This window comes from Argentina silus, assembly GCF_951799395.1.
Source record: "Argentina silus genome assembly, chromosome: 7".
Taxonomy (NCBI): domain Eukaryota; kingdom Metazoa; phylum Chordata; class Actinopteri; order Argentiniformes; family Argentinidae; genus Argentina; species Argentina silus.
The window spans coordinates 12,190,717-12,210,716 of record NC_139661.1 but is presented as its reverse complement, the minus strand read 5'-3'; the positions used below and the strand labels follow the sequence as shown (position 1 = coordinate 12,210,716).

Genomic DNA, 20,000 nt, shown 5'->3' with positions numbered 1-20,000 from the left:
CAGAACGCCGGCAACATGGTGGCGAGCCGCCTGCACCCCGACACGCTGCAGATCCTCCGCAGCTTCTCCACCAACCACCCCAAGCGCAGCGCGGGGGAGGCCTTCATGATCTGTGGCACGCTGTACGTGACCAACGGCTACTCGGGAGGCACCAAGGTCTACTACGCCTTCCACACCAACACCTCCACCTACGAGTACATGGACGTGCCCTTCCAGAACCGCTACTCCCACATCTCCATGCTGGACTACAACCCCCGCGAGCGCGCGCTCTATGCCTGGAACAACGGCCACCAGGTGCTGTACAACATCACGTTGTTCCACCTCATACAAGCCGAGGAACAGTAGGGGGGGGGGTTGCTGTAGGGGGGCATCGTCTCCCCTCCCCTCCCCTCCCCTCTTCTCCTCTCCTCTCCACTCCTCCCCTCTCCTCCCTGCCTCCCCTCCTCCCCTGTCCCCTCTCCCCTCCCCTCCCCTCCTAACCCCTCCCCTATAGTTCTGGTCCATACTAGGTAGATACCAGTGGACACACGACCACAGAGAAGAGCACTGCTCCCGCATCAGAATATTCCTCAGCACCTGATTAAGTATGTAATGATGTACAATGTTTAGAGTACGCTGGATGGAAACAAAGCGTCATCACAGGTCACACCTTTCATGTTTTAGACGACTTTGTTAGTTACTTCAAAGTCGTTAACGATTTTGTTTTTAAGGGATTAACTAACTCTGACTTTTGTATCACAGACGAGTTGTTCAGCCAAGTGTACAGTTGTAGTTTAGAATGCAGAACTATTAGAATCATAGAGAGAGACAACACTGGACATCATCCTAGTCTTCAACCTGCTTCACTCACTGATCATCCCACCAATGAATCCAGATGAACTCATTCAGTGTCGAGGGTGAATAAAGTCGCCCAAATTATCAACATTTTCGAGTGCCAAGGATGACTTTAATTACCAAAAATGCATAAATGATGATGCTTAATTTTTGTAGCCAATCAAAGTATTGTTGCTAGGTAAATACCACATAAAACACTTGGCACTCTAGGTGGTGAGTGTTCTGGAACCCTTTGACATTTGGTGAGTTAACCAGCGGTTGGAGTTGGAGAACTAAAGAAGCCTCTGGTTTACTATGGTACATGTGGTACCAGGGTCCACCTTTTTCACTCTGATTGGCTAACCACGGCCCAATGTGTGTTGGCTGGGGCGTCCTACTACACTAGTGTTGGCTGGACCGTGTTACTGCCAGCATCAGGCCACGGCCCCTCCATGTCAATAACTGACGTAGGTTCACAGAGGTTCACAGAGGTTGATGGAGGTTGACGGTGGTTGACGGAGGTTGATGGATCTTGAAGGAGGTTGATGGTGGTTGATGGAGGTTGACGGAGGTTGATGGAGGTTGTTATTGACATTGGCAACAGAGACGAAAGACGTGAAGGCACCGACTGTTGGAGCTCCCCGGGTTAGGGTTAGGGCTAGGGGTTGGTTAGGGTTAGGGCTAGGGGTTGGTTAGGGTTAGGGCTAGAGTTAGGGTTAGGGCTAGGATTAGGGCTAGGGTTAGGGCTAGGATTAGGGCTAGGGTTAGTTAGGGATAGGGCTAGGGTTAGTTAGGGATAGGGCTAGGGTTAGGGCTAGAGTTAGGGCTAGAGTTAGGGTTAGGGTTAGGGCACAGTTCTGTGTGTTTGTGATTGTTCTGTTTCTGCATGAACATTATTTTATACCACCATGGTTCCCTTCTCTGGATGTGTTTTAAACCACTGTGTTTAATACTAGTACTATAATACTGGATGTGTTTAATTCTAGTACTACAATACTGGATATGTTTAATACTAGTACTACAATACTGGATATGTTTAATACTAGTACTATAATACTGGATGTATTTTTAATACTAGTACTACAATACTGGATGTGTTTAATTCTAGTACTACAATACTGAATGTGTTTAATTCTAGTACTACAATACTGGATATGTTTAATACTAGTACTACAATACTGGATATGTTTAATACTAGTACTCCAATACCGGATATGTTTAATACTAGTACTACAATGCTGGATGTGTTTAATACTAGTACTACAATACTGGATGTGTTTAATACTAGTACTACATTACTGGATGTATGTGACAGTACTAGTACTACATTACTAGATGTGTTTAATACTAGTACTACAATACTGGTTGAGTTTAATACTAGTACTACAATACTGGATGTGTTTAATACTAGTACTATAATACTGGATGTGTTTAATACTAGTACTACATTACTGGATGTATGTGACAGTACTAGTACTACATTACTAGATGTGTTTAATACTAGTACTACAATACTGGTTGAGTTTAATACTAGTACTACAATACTGGATGTGTTTAATACTAGTACTATAATACTGGATGTGTTTAATACTAGTACTACATTACTGGAGGTATGTGACAGTACTAGAACTACATTACTGGAGGTATGTGACAGTACTAGAACTACATTACTGGAGGTATGTGACAGTACTATGATGCTGTTCAGGTCAAGGAGAGAAGGCCATAGTGTTAGAAGGCAGGCTGTTGGTTTAGTTCAGGTGTTTGGGCGGACATGTTGGGCGGCCATCTTGGGTTGCCAGGTTGGCTGGCCAGGTACATATTGTTGCTATAGATAGTTAGCGTGGTAGCCTGTCTTGCTAGCTGGGGATGTACTGAGAGATTGTGTCTAGTTCCTGGATTTCTGTGTTGTTAGAAATGCCTCTGAGAATGAGTAAAGAATGTACCCAATCAGTGTGACTCTAAGCCAGTCCTGTGACCAGGGTCTGTTTTTATTGGTTTAGACTTGACAATAGTCTGTTTCTCAGAGAGATCCATGGTGGCATCTTCTTGTGTTCAGCTTGCATATGTGTTGTATCTGCAATAACATTCATATCAATAAACAGCATCTTTGTTCTACAGCTGACTTTCTCAGTCGTATAGAACACACGGTTGAAGGACACACAATCAAACCCACAGTACAGCTGTACCAGGTTGGGGTGGGTGTGGTCTGGGTACAGCATCTCTGACACAAAACACAACACACTGTATTAACAACTGGTCTGGATACAGCTTCTCTGACTAAAGGTGACACACAAAACACAACACACTGTATTAACAACTGGTCTGGATACAGCTTCTCTGACTAAAGGTGACACACAAAACACAACACACTGTATTAACAACTGGTCTGGATACAGCTTCTCTGACTAAAGGTGACACACAAAACACAACACACTGTATTAACAACTGGTCTGGATACAGCTTCTCTGACTAAAGGTGACACACAAAACACAATAGAACTAAATGAAAGTAATAACACCAACCGCAAAGACTCCATTATGGTACATTTCCAAATCAAATCCTAAAGAAATAGTATTTCTCAGGTTAGTAGGTTATGATAACGCATCACTCTTATTGGGACCTCTACTCCAGCTCACACAGCTCAGCACTGTTATCATGGTTACAAAGTACAAACCCAGACAGACCCTCTCCACACAGCACCTGAGGCCAGACAGTGAATTTCTCTGGATGATCAGGATATGGTTGGGCTTGTTTCACCCATGTCACCTTCCTGTTCCCCTCAGACAGAGAGAGGTAGCTGTTTGCTGTGTTTGGGTCCAGTGTGAGTCAACAGGAATCTGGGAGAAGAGCAGAGGAAAGATCAAATCAGAGAAATAAGGAGAGTCAGATATGTAGCCTGTCTTTGATGAGTCTCTCCCTCTCCTAGAGCTCTCTAGTTCTATCTCAGGGGTTGTGGAGAGGATCAGTGGAGAGAGACTGTCAGCTACTTCAGAATAAACACACTCACAATGGAAGAACAGGGCTCTGGTCCTGGGCTCTGGTGACAGGAAAAGATCCACTGTATTCACTACAGAGAGAGAGAGAGAGAGAGAGAGAGAGAGAGAAGAGAGAGAGGGGGGGGGGGAGCGAGAGGGAGGGAGGGAGAGAGAGAGGGAGGCAGGCGGGAGGGAGCGAGAGGGAGGGAGAGAGAGGGAGGGAGAGGGGAAGGGAGAAGAGAGAGAGAGAGACATTATTATACAATATGACACATACTGTGTATAAAGTGATGATTAGGACTAAAGTTAGGCTAGGTCTCAAGTTGATGGTGTGAAGGGACTACAGGTAGAGTTTTTAGCCCACCTGTAGTTGAGATCTTGGGCCACTCCCCCTTAAAGACGTTCTCTAGTTTCACTCTCAACTCAGACAGTCTCACTCATACCTCCAAACAACTGAAGAGGACCCACAATGATGCTGGGGAAGTCTGAACATACACTGGGACTGGAGAGAGACACAACTCTGGAGAGAGAGAGAGAGAGAGAGAGAGAGAGAGAAAGAGAGAGAGAGAGTGTAGAGGATAAATGATTAACTGAACAGTAATCTCCTTTCAGTATTCCAGATGGAGGGTCAGTGTAGTTACCTGGAGAAAATGGATGTGATCCTCTGTGTGTGAAAGCTGCTCCAGCTCAGGGTCTCTCCTCCTCAGCTCAGCTATCTCCTGCTCCAGTTGCTCCACGAGTCCTTCAGCCTGACTCACTGCTGCACACACACACACACACACACACACACACACACACACACACACACACACACACACACACACACACACACACACACACACACACACACAATGGGATTGGAGAGTGGCTGACTGGAGGAGAGCAGTGAAATGGTGCGTCTCCTCTGGTCAATACTCACTGTGAGAGACTCCACAGCCTGTTGGATCTCCTTCAGTTCCTTCTCTCTCTCCTGGACTCTCTGCTGGACTTTCTGCTGACTCATCCCCAGCTGCTTCTGTGGACAAACACACGTTTAAGCAACAATACTTGGTGTGGTTATATGATATCCTATATGAATGTGTTGTTAGGCTCCATCTGGGCTCCTCCTCCTCAGACCTCTCCACCCCCTCACACTCTACTGAAAATAAATAAATAAGCACTGCGACTACCACTTGTTCTTATGGAAGGTTTTACTTATGATGACTGATGTATGGCTGATACACTTATTGAGACAAATGTACTTATTGTAAGTCGCTTTGGATAAAAGCGTCTGCTAAATGACTTAAATGTCAATAAATGTAAATGTTACATTTTTTACATGGTGAAAATAAACAACACCACAACCTCTACCCTCTCCAATACACGAACACAGTAGTGTGGAAGAGACTTTGGATCTCTGTAAGTACAATGATGTGATATTGTCCTCTATCAAAATCAAAATGAGTAGCTCTGGTTCTTACCTGTTTCTCAGTCCTTTCTGCTGCAGCTGAGACTGTATCATGGCCTTTATGTTCATCCATCACACACACCAAACAGATACACTGCTGATCAGTACAGCAGAACATCTTCATCACTTCATCATGACGAGAGCAGATCGTCTCCTGCAGTTGTGTGGAGGCTTTGACCAGCTTGTGCTTCTTAAAGGCAGGAGATTCATAGTGAGGCTGGAGGTGAGTCTCACAGTAAGAGGCCAGACACAACAGACAGGACTTGAGGGCTTTCTGCTTTCTCCCAGTGCAGACATCACACGCCACATCTCCAGGTCCAGCATAACAGTGAGCAGGAGGAGCAGCTTGGAGTCCTGTCTTCTTCAGTTTCTCCACTAATTCAGCCAACCCAGAGTGTTTTTCTGTAGAAGAGGCCTTGGGATAAAGCTTTCCTTACACATGGGGCAGCTGTAGACCCCCTTCTGATCATCCTGATCCCAGCAGCCCTTAATACAGCCTGTGTCCACAGGGAATAGCCACCGGATCCTCCAATAGACCCATACAGATGAACTGAATGACAACTGAATGAGTCCAAGCCCTCTGCCATTCTGCTGCACACACTACCAGGAACACTTCCTGGTTCCGTGTATGTGTGTGTGTGTGTGTGTGTGTGTGTGTGTGTGTGTGTGTGTATGTGTGTGTGTGTGTGTGTCTGTGTGTCTGCATGTGTGCGTGTGCATGTGCATGTGTGTATGTGTATGTATATGTATATGTATGTTTATATGTATGTGTGTTTCTCCCTACTACACCGACAGTAACTCATAATCAAACAACAAGATCACATCAACCCTCGTTAACAACTGCTAGTCTCCTAGCAACCGCTGTTAAGACAACCTTTTGATCCATCAGTCAGTCGTCATGACCCAGTTCTACTATGGTTCTACTGTGGTTCTACTACATTTCTACTGCAGTTCTACTGTGGTTCTACTACGGTTCTACTGTGGTTCTACCGCTGTTCTACTGCTGTTCTACTGCTGTTCTACTGCTGTTCTACTGCGATTCTACTGTGGTTCTACTACGTTTCTACTGTGGTTCTACTATGGTTTTATTGTGGTTCTACGACAGTTCTACTGTGGTTCTACTACGGTTGAACTGCGGTTTTACTGTGGTTCTACTGTGGTTCTACTACAGTTCTACTGCGGTTCTACTGTGGTTCAATCAGACGTAAAGCATCCATTCTTCTACAGCAGGAAGGAGTGTCTCTTTAAAGCCCAGACCTTGGCAAACACCTTCAGGGGGGAGGGAGGGAGGGGTAGGGAGGGAGGGAGGGAGGGAGAGACAGAATCCTCTTCCTTTCAACAACCCTTTGATGTAATATAACACTGGCCCATCTCCAGCAATCCCTACAGACACATAAACACACTCACAGAGAGAGAGAGAGAGAGAGAGAGAGAGAGAGAGAGAGAGAGAGAGAGAGAGAGAGGAACAGCAGAAGGTGCTATGCTATCTGTTGTTTCACTACGCCATCTGCTGGTCAAGACTGGTCAGGTTTATAGACTCTACGGTGATGGTGTGATGGTGATGGTGATCGGGTGATGGTGATGGTGTGATGGTGATGGGGATGGTGTGATGGTGATGGTGTGATGGTGATGGTGATGATGTGATTGTGATGGTGTGATGGTGATGGTGTGACGGTGATGGTGTGATGGTGAAGGTGATGATGATGGTGATGATGTGATTGTGATGGTGATGGTGTGACGGTGATGGTGTGATGGTGAAGGTGATGATGATGGTGTGATGGTATGATGGTGATGGTGTGATTGTGATGGTGTGATGGTGAATGTGATGGTGGTGTGATGGTGATGGTGTGTTGGTGTGATGGTGATGGTGATAGTGTGATGGTGAATGTGATGGTGGTGTGATGTTGTCAAGTCTATCAAAGTCTATAGCAGCTTGCTTCTGCAGAGGAGGTGGTTTGGAATCCCTCTGGTTTGGCCCTCTGTCCCAGAGGATGTCCTCTTGGCCTAATAGTAGGCGTGTGTCCTCCACGTGGGAGACCTAGGTTCAAACCCTGTCCATCTCATCTGCCTTGTGTTGATTGTGATAAAACAGACGCTGGTTCCTTATCATGTTTTATTCAAATGAAACAGTTGATCACTCAGAAACACAGGAAAAGGAGGGTACAGGCTACACATCAATGTAAAGCTGTCAGTTGTCTCAGTGTGGAGATGTCAGTTGTCTCAGTGTGTGGAGGTGTCAGTTGTCTCAGTGTGTGGAGGTGTCAGTTGTCTCAGTGTGTGGAGGTGTCAGTTGTCTCAGTGTGGAGGTCTCAGTTGTCTCAGTGTGGAGGTCTCAGTTGTCTCAGTGTGGAGGTGTCAGTTGTCAGTGGCGGCCCCTGCTGATTGAAGGCGTGGTGGAAGTGGACCCTGGCGTGGAGCGTGTTGATGGCATCCGGCCCCGTGATGCGGGGCTTCTCCACCGCTGTGTTGAAGCTGTTGTCCCGGTACATGCCGCTCTGCAGGATGTGCTCCGAAAACTTCCGGTAGCTTCCATTAAACGTTGTCTGGATGGGAATGAAGAAAGAGCAGAGGTTACATCCTCACGTGCCGTTTGATTGATTAGCATTACATTACTTTTACTGGAGATCATTTATCATGAGTATTGATGCAGAGAATTAACTTCAACTGAATCAACATTCAAATGACTTCTAATTATCAAACTAAATAACTGAGGTTCATTTCATGCATTTCCGTATTGGTAATATTATGTTTAATAACAATAATAATAATGCATTGATTTTGTATAGTGCTTTTCTCAATACTCAAAGTCACAACATTCCAGGGAGAGAACAAGAATAGATGGATAAATACAAAATAAAGCAAAAAAGCAGTCAGTAAAAACAACAATAAAAATAGTTTATTAAATTAGATTAAAAGCAAGTTTAAAAAGATTTGAGGGATGGTTTGAAGGAGGAAAGCGTGCTGGATTCTCTGATGTGGTGTTAGTCATTAACAGGTGTCCTGGGGTGGTCCAGTGGTCTGGGGTGGTCCAGTGGTCTAGCACCACGGCCTACAGTCCACATACATGCCCATGCCGGCATAGGTTAGAATACAGGCCTCGTCCTCCTGACATACCCTCTCCTCCTTACTTCCTGTCTCTCTCTCCTGTCTCTGTCCAATAACACTGAACACAGGAGAGTGGGCCTGTCTCTGTGCTCTGTCTTACCGGCATCTCGTGCACCGTGGGTCTCTGGTTGCCGTATGTCTGGTTAGATGTCTGGTAGAACGGATGGATGGTCTTCTTACTGAAACAAATCAAAATAAAATAAAATCAACGTTTATTCGTCATATACACAGAATACAGCAGTAGACGGTGCTATGAGATGCTTTGGGCAGCTAGCTCCTCAACAGTGCAAGTAGTAATAAAAACAATAAAAAAAACTATTACAAAAAAACCAATAACATAACAACGATAGAAACAATAGTAAATACATCTACATTATCCACTTCCCAAAGTTGCATGAACTTAGTTAAGACTGGTCTATGGGCCTAGACCGGTCTTATTTTAGCTGTAAAACTAATTTAATTTCAGTTACCCAGTAGCATAAACATTAAGACTGACTAACATTAAGCCTAGACTGCCTAACCCCAGACTAAATTTAATGTAAGACCTATGTTGCCATAGGCCTGTATAATCATTCATATTTGCTGAACATTGAATTGTAGTTATGTAAGGGGCATAAACAAAACACTAAATTAACCATGCAAATATGCTTAGTTTGTTTGTTAGCAACTACCTAGTTGTCTAGTTAAATACTAGGGCACAGATAGCTGGCAAGCTAGCAAAAGTGCCTATATAGCTGGCAAGTTTCCCTTTCCAAATCTAAATGGGAGGTTCATTTAGTTTGGAAAACAATAGCTAGCTAACCTAATATGTCATATGTTTACACTTTTATGAAAAGATTTGCCAGCTCCCGTGCTCTACTTTGTTCTAGTTGCATAATTACGAAATGTTCAATTGCTAACACTAATTCACACTAACATTAATTCACACTAACATTAATTCACACTAACATTAATTCATACAAACATGAATTCACAGTACCACTAATTCACACTAACATTAATTCACACTAACATTAATTCACACTAATACTAATTCACACTAACATTAATTCACACTAACATTAATTCACACTAATACTAATTCACACTAACATTAATTCACACTAATACTAATTCACACTAACATTAATTCACACTAACATTAATTCACACTAACACTAATTCACACTAACATTAATTCACACTAACATTAATTCACACTAACACTAATTCACACTAACATTAATTCACACTAGCATTCAGTAGGACTTAGGTTAGCCAAGTGTAAGGCACTTTTATACAAAGTTAGACGTCTATACTTAGTCTGACTAACAGTTAGACTTAAGTCAAAGTCTAGGTCTATGTTTACGCAATTATTATCAGTGTTGCGGAGTAGTTCCGCAAAAAACAAAAACACTGTGGAATTTAACTATTATTCTAGCCCTTGAACTTCAATCTCCCTACTATTCCTTCTCTTACTGCCTCGCTTTACTCCACCTCACCATTTTTCTCTCTTCCAGTGATTTCAGTCGCACACTTCTCTATGACATGGACTGGTGACTGGAACTGATTATCATATGTTGGATGAAGGAGTTTCTATGGAGTGAAGCTCTCCTCAGCTCACAGACGGACTCACCTGTAGCCATGAAAACACTGCGGGTTGTTGAAACGCTTGGGCAGGTTTTTGTCCACGTTATAAACATCGCTAGTTTTAATATGTATATTGTCTCTCTCATCTGACGGACGAGTCTCCACGACATGTTGTGGATCCATAATGATGATGATGATGATCCGAATCCAGAGACAAACACTGAACAGCGGTCAGAGAACGGTTGCTACCAACAATGTTACTAGCGTGGTGACGTCATTCGTTGGATTCGATCAGACGTCATTTACACAATATACAGGATACAATGTAATTAAATTCTTTAGGGTAAGCAACTCAACAACGCAACAATCATACAATATCAATATCAATATGCAGCAATGTCATAATAATAACAAAAATGAAGAAAACAATAATAATAGCAACACAATGGCAATCGCATAAAGTGTCCCAGATAGCAACAGCAACACTCAACAATGAGGACGTGTGAGTGCGTGCGCGTGTATAATGTCTTTGTAGAATGACGATGAATGTTCTGGATATGAAAATGATGACATCACTGCGGAAACATGTCATAGTGTTTGTAACATCAGACAAATAAACTGTCTGACTGTCTAAAAACTAACACAGACATGTTGCTGAATGTCGCTTGGATCTGATAAATAGTGTCCTAAATAATAATCGAACTATTGATACATACCATAATTACATTTACAATTACATTTATGGCATTTAGCAGACGCCTTTATCCAAAGCGACCTTCAACAAATACAACAGTCATCATAAGAAACATTAATCTATGCTCGGACCAGGGGCCATAGGCAGTCACAATGCTAGAAGAGGGAAAAATTACTTCTTTTTCTTTTTTTAACAGGAGAGAAACTTGTACAGGGGGGTAATAATAATACATAATCAGCTGATAATACAACAATAACACAAATGTTTCTGCAAAAAGATTTGTAATATCATTATCACATTATCTTAGGCTGTTCACATTTAATAATTTATTTAATAACTTCAAATTATGAACAATTATGAAGGGACAATGACAATGTAATTTCAGGTTTATTGGGTTAAAAACAATTATAGTCAAACAATGTGAAATACAAAGTAGTACTTTATTTTAGGTCAATTTCCAATCTTGTGTTACTATGTTCATCAAATAGGTGTCTTCAGTAACAGTATTCTGAACAGTACTAGGTAGCCCTGCATACAAAATACAATGTTGTTTTGTTTCATTTATTTGATTTTTTATTCACAATTACAATTGTTCTATACAAGGTTGACTATTGTCAAGGAGAGGTCTTGCTGTTCAACACCATTCTGCTTCTCAGTCAACAGAGAAGCACAGAGAAATAATATCATATATGATGGTGAAGATGTGTATACAGAAGCATCATGGGTAATCATATCCGTTGAAACGCGGATGCAGTATTAAACTAGTGAATATTGACCCCGATAAAAATCATTTGGTAAAAAGTCCGCCAGAACTGGCGCCAGAACTGATTGAATCCGCCGTAGACCGTAGGCCACCGTATGGGCTACCGGCCACCGTAGGGCTTACCGGCCACGGAGCATTATTACTCACGGTACGAGTTTGAGACTGGCCGAGCGCGTACCAAAAGTAATAATGGACCGTGAAGCAGGCGTGAAACACGGCCGGGAGGTCCTCAGCTGGCGCGAGGAGACAGTAAACATCCGTTAATACACACGGTAACCCGCCCGGTGTCGTCTCTGATTGGTCGGTTTAGCCACGACCATATTTATAATAATAATAATAAATTATTATTATTGTTGTTATTGTTAATAATAATAATAATAATAATAATAATAATAATGCATTTGTTTTGTATAGCGTTTTCCTCAGTACTTAAAGACACTACATTCCATGGAGAGAACAAGAATAGATAGATACATAAAAAGTCAAACAAAAGCACAGTCGGTAAAAACAACAATAAAAATATATCAAGATTAAAAGCAAGTTTAAAAAGATAGTTATTGAGGGATCGTTTGAAGGAAGAGAGCTTATGATTTAGTTGGTTTCAACAATCCGTTTTACTGTCTAGAAGTCTCTCACTGTCAAAGATGGAGGATCTGAACCTCCTCAGTTTGGGCCTCAGGAGAGGACAGGAGATGGACGGATCGTTAACACACAACTATGATACCACTGCCTGCCTGTCTGTCTGCCTGTCTGTCTGCCTGCCTGCCTGTCTATAGCTGTGTTCTATATCCCCGCTTTGTCTTACTAAGAGCCTCGCCTGTAAAGGTATGTTGAGGCGAGGGAGGGAGATTAAATCAAATCAAATCAGTTTATTTGTCATATAGACAGAATTCAACCGTAGACGGTGTAATGACATGCTTTGGTCAAGCTAGCTCCTCAACAACGCAACAATGAAGTCATAATAAAACGATTAGCAGCATCCATCCAACTGTTACATCCACATGTTACAGGAAGACAGAGGTTTGGGAACATTCCAGGGGTTGGGCGTTGTCATTACGCCAGCATTAAACTACCGACTCTCACAGGGGTTTATGATAAGTTTAATCTTTTATCAATTCCAAGGCAATTAGGCATAACACTATCATCAAGACGTGCATTAATTTCTGATCCAACATACAGGCCTGCCAAAACAGCATAGGGACACCTACATCTTGAAATTAATACACAAGACACAGGAGATGAGCCTATGGATTCATACACGCATGTCCTGTTATCCAGCCTAGCAGTGCAGCTGGAAAACTGTTCACTCAAATCAAATCAAATCAAAGTTTATTTGTGATATACACGGAATACAGCCACAAACGGTGCTAGCTTGCCCTAAGCATTTCATTGCATCTACGGCTGTATTCTGTTTCGATGATAAATAAACTTTGATTTGATTTGTTTTGAGTCCGAACAGTGAAGCCAGTAGTCTAATGCGTCAGTACTGCTGGTCGGCCGGCAGAGGGCGCCCTCCAACCAGGTAGGCTGAGTAAAGGAGGGAGGCTCCGTTCTTGCGCAATTGAGGTGTGTCTTCACTGAAACACGAAATAACTTCGTGAATTCTTGATCTGAAATCACTTCAACACTCAATAACTCTAATTCGACTGTTCCACACAACAACAACAACAAAACTATTTTCACGACAATACAATAATAACCAAGATGGATTTAAAACCAATCATTTCACAACTTTCCAATCAAGCCGCCGTCTACAGTATTATCAACCTCTCAACTCACCTCATACTGAAGACCGGCGAAAGAAAGTTACTTCTGTCGTACAAACCTCGACCAAACAGACCCTATCTAACATCACCTTCACCCCGACGGACCTGCCTCTCACCCCGGGTCCCCGTCCGGCCGTCCCCTCCCTCCAGCGCTGGTTCCTCCGTACTTCACTGTAGAACACTGTGTTACCTCTCCGTGGGTCGGGGAGGAATTCTGCCTGGTCCCGCTGTGGAAGTCGTTTTTATGCCCACTTTCCTGTTCAGGAGGGAATCTGGCCGTCATTCCCAAACCGGAATTCCTGTGTGTTTCCAGCTGATAAAGCGGGTTCGGGTTAGTGTTCCTCGGGACCATGCTGCTACACGACCTCTTCAAAGGTCTCTGCGTGTCCTGCAGATATCAGCCTGCACACTTAGCTAGCTGTTAATGATTGGAATACAAGTATGGTTTCCAGCTGTTTATTTGTGCTAATAAATACAGTATATTGTCCGAAAACAGGTTATAATAATTACAGAGTATATAGGCCTACGCCAAGAGATTTGTTTTATTGAACCTTTATTTCTACAGAAACACAATGAGACCACGGCCTCTTCTGCAGGTGCATCCTGTCCACAATATATATACATTCACACAACAACACATCAACCATACAACACAGTTAAATAGAGAAATCAATACATCATATAAAATCATAATTTATCAAGAGAAACAATCACATCATTCACCAAAGATTCCAGCAGCACCACAACTAATCCAATTCTGTGGAGACCCGAGGAACCTCCAGAGTTACCCGACTCTGAGAACCAGTTAGATCATTTATGTTCTTGAGCTTCAATAATGAGGTTAGGTAAGAAGGTTGAGACTATGGTTGAAGGCAAGTGGGTTAGAATACTAGACATAGGTTTACTAATAATCAATACAATGATTGATTTACTATGCTAATTATTAATACTATTACTGGTAGAGTATCAGTGTAGTTTGTAAAACCATGACCCACTCCCATATCAGCCTTGTTACCATGGTTACAGGCTGAAAATACCAGAAATTTGGAACAGGTCCTGCCTAGAGATGTAAGTATGAATAATGATATGTTTGTTATATAAACTATTAGGTTATCAATCCTGTTAAAGGCTTCATTTATACCATTAGACTCATCTTCTAAGACCCACAGACTGGCCTTAAAAATCATCCTTTGAATCAAACCAAGGTGACATTCTCCAATGACACACACACATACACACACACACACACACGCTACTACATACTACTATCGCTGCTACCATATTTATTTTCCCACTCCACTGTTGTTGTTGTGTTTCTGCTGCTACCTCTACCTTATCTTATTGTTTTATTATTATTATTACTGCTACCTCCACCTTATCTTATTGTTTAATTATGATTATGACTTCATTGTTGCGTTATTGAGGAGCTAGCTGCCCTAAGCATTTCATTACACCATCTACGGCTGGATTCTGTCTATATGACAAATAAACTTTGATTTGATAAACTTTGATTTACTCCCACCCATTTCATCAGAGGAATGCATAAAAACAAAGTTTATGAGACGTCATTCATGTATTATATGCATTCTATTGTATTCTGAGTCTGTGGGTTGGCAGGCTGACACTGTGTGTGAATCTGAGCCTCTTTCTGGAGGTTATTTAAATCTGGTTGATTAGCGCAGAATAGCAATGCAGCACTTCCTGTTGGGCAGGAAACAGGAAGAGAGTGCAGGATGGCGATAGAGGTGCCTGGTTCCTCTGGAACAATAAAGACACACCCCCTCAGGAAACGGACCTGCGTCAGGCGGCCCTCCCAGGGCCACACATACCTCTGACCAGGGGAGGCTGGGGGAGGTAAAACACCAGGGGAGGCCGGGGGAGGTAGGAGGCCGGGGGAGGCTGGGAGAGGTAGAACACCAGGGGAGGCTGGGGGAGGTAGAACACCAGGGGAGGCTGGGGGAGGTAGAACACCAGGGGAGGCGGGGGGAGGCTGAGGGAAGTAGAACATCAGGGGAGGCTGGGGGAGGTAGAACATCAGGGGAGGCCGGAGGAGGCTGGGAGAGGTAGAACACCAGGGGAGGCTGGGGGAGGTAGAACACCTGGGGAGGCAGGACACTAGGACAGGTGGGAGGAGGCTGGGGGATGTAGAACACCAGGGGAGGCTGGGGGAGGCTGGACACCAGGGGAGGCTGGGGGAGGCCGGCTGGGGGAGGTAGAACACCAGGGGAGGCTAGGGTAGACTGGGGTAGACTGGGGGAGGCCGGGGAAGGTAGGGACCAGGGGAGGGACAGTGAAGCATTTTCTCTTCTTTTAATCTTGTTTAAAGTCAGTGTGTTTCTGGTAGCTTTGTGTATTTTGCTGTGGCTATCCTGCCTTTAGCTCTGGGACCAAATTTCTGTTGATTGAAGACCCATCTCTTCAGGCTACATCTTAACTGTCCCTCCTAAAGACCTCTTCATCCCCACTACCCCCCTGTGCAAGTTTCTCTCCTGTAAATAAATAAAAAAGAAAAGAAAATCCTTCCTTTCTTCTAGCATTGTGACTGCCAATAGCCCCTGGTCGTAGCATAGATTACTTTTTCTTATGATGACTGATGGATAAAGGCTTCTGCTAATTGCCATAAATGTAGATGTAAATGTTGAAAGCTATCTGTTTGAAGTCAATTGCTGTCAATCTCCAGTGGGAGGGCCTGAAACTATTCTGCAAGGTATTTTAACTCCTGCTCACCTTGGACCAATCCCTATATTTGGGATTGAGTGGTGAAACCTGTCTGGTCGTTAACTGATCGTTAGGTGAGAGGGGCTGCTACCCATCAGCAATTACAGAATCTGCATTTCTATCATGACGGTCATAGAGCGACAGCCTCCTGACACGAAGACGTCAATCTGTGTGTCCTGTCCATCGAGGAAGGCCAAAGTATTTTTATTCTGTACGTTTATTTTTTTCAATACTCTGAGTGTATTGAGTGCTACCTACATCTTGTATTGCCCACAAACCCTCTCTCTCTATACCAGCAAATATCACAATGTGCTTTCTCCCCATTCCTGTTATTTCATCCCTCACATCAACACTACACCTCCCCTCGCAACCATTCCAATCCAATCTACTCACCATGCTCAACTGACCACGACCTCACCGTTGACTTTGGAGCTGCCAGTCAGCGGTCCGGAAAGCAGAGGCTCTCTCAGCCTATGCTTGCTTCATGTCTCTCCACTTCCTTGTCCCCACAGAGACATGGATTGCACCGGAAAACACAGGTACTCTGGCAGCCCTCTCTGATGCCTACTCCTTTTCTCATTCCCCTAGACTCTGGTCAAGGGGGAGACACAGGACTCCTCATCTCATCTAAGTGGTCACATAATGTCCTTCCCCTGTCACACCTGTCCATATCCACGTTTGAATTCCATGCTGTTTTTGTCACCTGTCACTTGTCTCTGCATGTCTTGCAGACATTTCCACTTGGATGTCAGCCCACCACCTCCAGCTCAACCTTAACAAGACTGAGCTGCTCTTCCTCCCGGGGAAAGCCTGCCCTTTCCAAGACTTCTCCATCACAGTAGAGAACTCCACTGTGACCTCCTCCCAGACAGCCAAGAACCTTGGGGTGATCCTTGACAACCACTTATCCTGTGTGGCGAACATCACAGTGACAGCACGCTCCTGTAGATTCTTCCTCTACAACATCAGAAGGATACATCAATTCCTCACCAGAGAAGCAGCACAACTTTTGGTCCAAACACTTGTGATCTCTCGCCTTGACAACTGCAACACACTATTGGCCGGGCTCCCCGCCTCTGCAGCTCATCCAGAATGCTGCTGCCCGTCTAGTGTTCAACCTCCCCAAATTCTCCCATGTCACCCCCCTCCTTCGCACCCTTCACTGGCTCCCGGTAGCAGCTCGTATCAGATTCAACATGCTGGTGCTCACCTACTGGGCAGCAAAGGGAACAGCCCCTCCCTATTTGCAAGCAATGGTCAGCCCCCAAACCCCTGCCCGATCACTCCGCTCTTACACCTCGGCTGGCCCCCTGGCACCACTGCCTCTATGTGGATGCAGCAGCTGCGCTTCTCGGTCACGGCTTTTCACTGTCCTGGCGCCCCGCTGGTGGAACGAGCTTCCCACTGCTGTCATGACTGCAGAGTCACTACCTGTCTTCCGCCGTAGACTGAAGACCCATCTCTTCAGGCTACATCTTAACTGACCCTCCTAAAGACCTCTTTATCCCCACTACTCCATGTACAAGTTTTTCACTTGTAAATAAAAATAAATAAATAAATTTAAAAAGTAGTAGGAAGTAATTCTTCCTTCTTCTAGCATTGTGACTGCCAATACCCCCTGGTCCTAGCATAGATTACTTTTTCTTATGACGACTGATGGATAGATGATTCACTTACTTAGACAAATGTATTTGTTGTAAGTCGCTTTGGATAAAGGCATCTGCTAAATGCCATAAATGTAATGTAAATGTTTAGAATGACTGAGGTTGAAGTAGAGATGCTCAGCATTTAGAATGACTGTTTAAACAACCAGCAAGTCAACCCCTATGGAAAGTGATCTGCCAAAAACAACATTTACACAACAAATAAACTACTTATAAATTCTGAATAATGTCCACCACTCATATTATTGGAGGAAGTGCAAAATGCCTTTCCAGACAGTTTGAAATACACAATGTGATTTTATTCCATCTGGTTCAACATAATAATTATCATTTGGGACTTGAAATAAAGCAATATGATACTTAGTCAACATTAAAAGGAAATTAATGCAAACTATAAAACAGCCAACATTCTTCAGAAGTTATTTATGTGATATACTGTACATGGCTTTACTTCAAGCTTCACACAATGGGTTTTTATCATTGTATGTCTATGATGCAGTGTGGAGTGCATTACTTCACCAAAATGTATCCACAGCCCATACCACTTAGAGGTAGAAAACAGGTTGCTAGGGCGTTGCGATGTCAAATATGTTTGACTCTAGTAGATTACTCTATTTGCTGGCTTTTGCTGCCTCCTCCTCAGTCTTCTTCTGTTTGAGTCTGTAGTCTGCCAATGCTGCTTTTATGGCATCCTCTGCAAGCACTGCATGAAAATAAAGAACAGGAACTTTAGTTGGAGACTTCAAGGGCTTGGAGACAATCCTTTATTAGGAAAAAAAAACCTTCCACATAATGTAAAATATAGGCATTTCTGCATCTTGTTTGATACAATTTACTGTATAGAATTCAATCAATTTATGGTCATCTGCCAACAAATTCAGGGAAAAGATGTTCCACCCAGTCCTTACTGCAGTACTATATGTTTAACTGACTACACATACTTGAGCAATGGAGCTTGACTGGTGGGAGGCAGAGTTCTTTGGCAATCTCAGTGTTCTTGATCTTCATAGCATCATTAATCTGCATGTGGAACACAGGAAAATAAAGGGAACAATTCCACCAACACACATGAATTATAACAGCTACATCCACAATATCTATTTATTTTCGGTTGACCAACTTACTGATTTTCCCTTCACCCACTCAGTTACTAGAGAACTAGAAGCAATGGCTGAACCACAGCCAAAAGTCTTAAATCTGGCATCCACAATTTTTCCGTCCTCATCCACTTGGATCTGTAGACAAACAAGATTTGCATATAGTTACACACTATGCTACAGAGCACACAGGAAACAAACAAATGATATCACTATAACAGATAATGCTACAGACAAAGGCTTGTACATCAGCAAAATTCTGGACTGATATACCTGGAGTTTCATTACATCCCCACACGCAGGCGCACCCACTAAGCCAGTCCCCACATTTTTGGAGTTCTTGTCCAGGGAGCCGACATTTCTTGGGTTCTCATAGTGGTCGACTACCTTCAGAGGGTCACAGAAAATAAAATGGCTTTATGAGAGAGTGCATACAAGTCACCAGCGAGAAGACATTACTCAGAAAGAGCCATTGCCCTTGGACCTTGAGGGTGTCCTCTGGGATTGATGGTAGATGCTTTCCAGGGTCGAACCCCACCCGCTCCTAAAGCTGTGTAGTAATTACTCTAGTAAAGACAATGTATTGACATGTTTGTACAAATTGCATAGAGTAATTATTGCGTTCCTACACAGATATAAAGGCAATAATGTTGTGTGAAGTGAAATTCAATTAACATCATGGGATCATATGCACCCCTTTCAGTTTATTTACCACGAGGGATGTTGGCCTCACCACGGCTCAAGTCCAGCAGGACCAGTTTTTGAATAATGAAATACCAACATGCCGACATTTCATGGCGAGGTTAATGAAATATCCTTATAGAAACAGTCCTCCTGCTGATGATTGACACGTACCATAATTTGGTCCCAGACAGTCACGTGATCTGATCGTTTAATAACATGCACTTTACCTTACTAGAGTTCTTATCGTATTTAACATGGTTAGACATGTTGGCTACAAGTGTTTACTACAGTATGAAGGAGTATGTTTGACTAGAGCTAGCTATGTAGCAAGTTTTACGTTACCTTCCCAGCTGCGACGACGACTGGCAAGTTTTACGATAACAACTGAGTGAGGTTCAGCCAGGGAGACTAACTCTGTTACCAAACACCAGAACTTGAAATATCTGTTCAACATTCATTCATTGATATAATAATGAAATATTATCAGGTCCAGTACCTTTTTGTGATAGGGACATAGAGACTTTATCTCCGGTGTGAACAACCTTCTACTGAGCCAAATTAATGGGGACGCACACCTTTGCATGGAAACCATCGCCATGTTGGAAGTGTCGAATACGATGGCTGACACAGACGGAAGCAGTCGATTGAAATCGAGGAGGAAAATGAACGCTGTCAAACCCCGTAATAATAGAAGTCTGTCAAACC

At 43.3% G+C, this 20,000-nt stretch overlaps 3 protein-coding genes and 1 pseudogene across 4 annotated transcripts in view; 1 reads left to right on the top strand and 3 right to left on the bottom strand.

Moving 5' to 3' along the window:
• Window positions 1-345, top strand: part of olfm1a (olfactomedin 1a) — a gene marked incomplete at both ends in the record, with an annotated part of 10,942 nt that extends 10,597 nt beyond the window's left edge. The window contains one exon of the mRNA XM_083673313.1: window positions 1-345. This exon is cut by the window's left edge and continues 330 nt beyond it. Within this exon, the coding sequence (XP_083529439.1) occupies window positions 1-345 (345 nt within the window).
• A 3,090-nt stretch (window positions 346-3,435) lies between these two features.
• LOC310807034 (tripartite motif-containing protein 29-like) lies at window positions 3,436-5,676 on the bottom strand (annotated as a pseudogene). The gene is made up of 3 exons: window positions 5,249-5,676; window positions 4,430-4,510; window positions 3,436-3,513 (listed from the first exon to the last, which is right to left on the bottom strand). The product of its transcript is annotated as a tripartite motif-containing protein 29-like (transcript).
• Window positions 5,677-7,396: 1,720 nt separating this feature from the next.
• On the bottom strand, window positions 7,397-13,415 carry pierce1 (piercer of microtubule wall 1; the record flags this gene model as incomplete). The annotated part of the gene is made up of 4 exons (XM_083673312.1): window positions 7,397-7,778; window positions 8,441-8,519; window positions 9,956-10,129; window positions 13,249-13,415. 4 exons carry the CDS (start codon window positions 13,413-13,415, stop codon window positions 7,554-7,556), a joined length of 645 nt encoding a protein of 214 aa, XP_083529438.1. The 3' UTR covers window positions 7,397-7,553.
• A 4,346-nt stretch (window positions 13,416-17,761) lies between these two features.
• iscua (iron-sulfur cluster assembly enzyme a) lies at window positions 17,762-19,903 on the bottom strand. The gene is made up of 5 exons (XM_083672669.1): window positions 19,792-19,903; window positions 18,885-18,998; window positions 18,639-18,749; window positions 18,456-18,534; window positions 17,762-18,217 (listed from the first exon to the last, which is right to left on the bottom strand). The coding sequence occupies exons 1-5, from the start codon at window positions 19,891-19,893 to the stop codon at window positions 18,126-18,128; spliced, it is 498 nt and encodes a 165-aa protein (XP_083528795.1). The 5' UTR covers window positions 19,894-19,903; the 3' UTR covers window positions 17,762-18,125.
• Window positions 19,904-20,000: the final 97 nt, after the last annotated feature.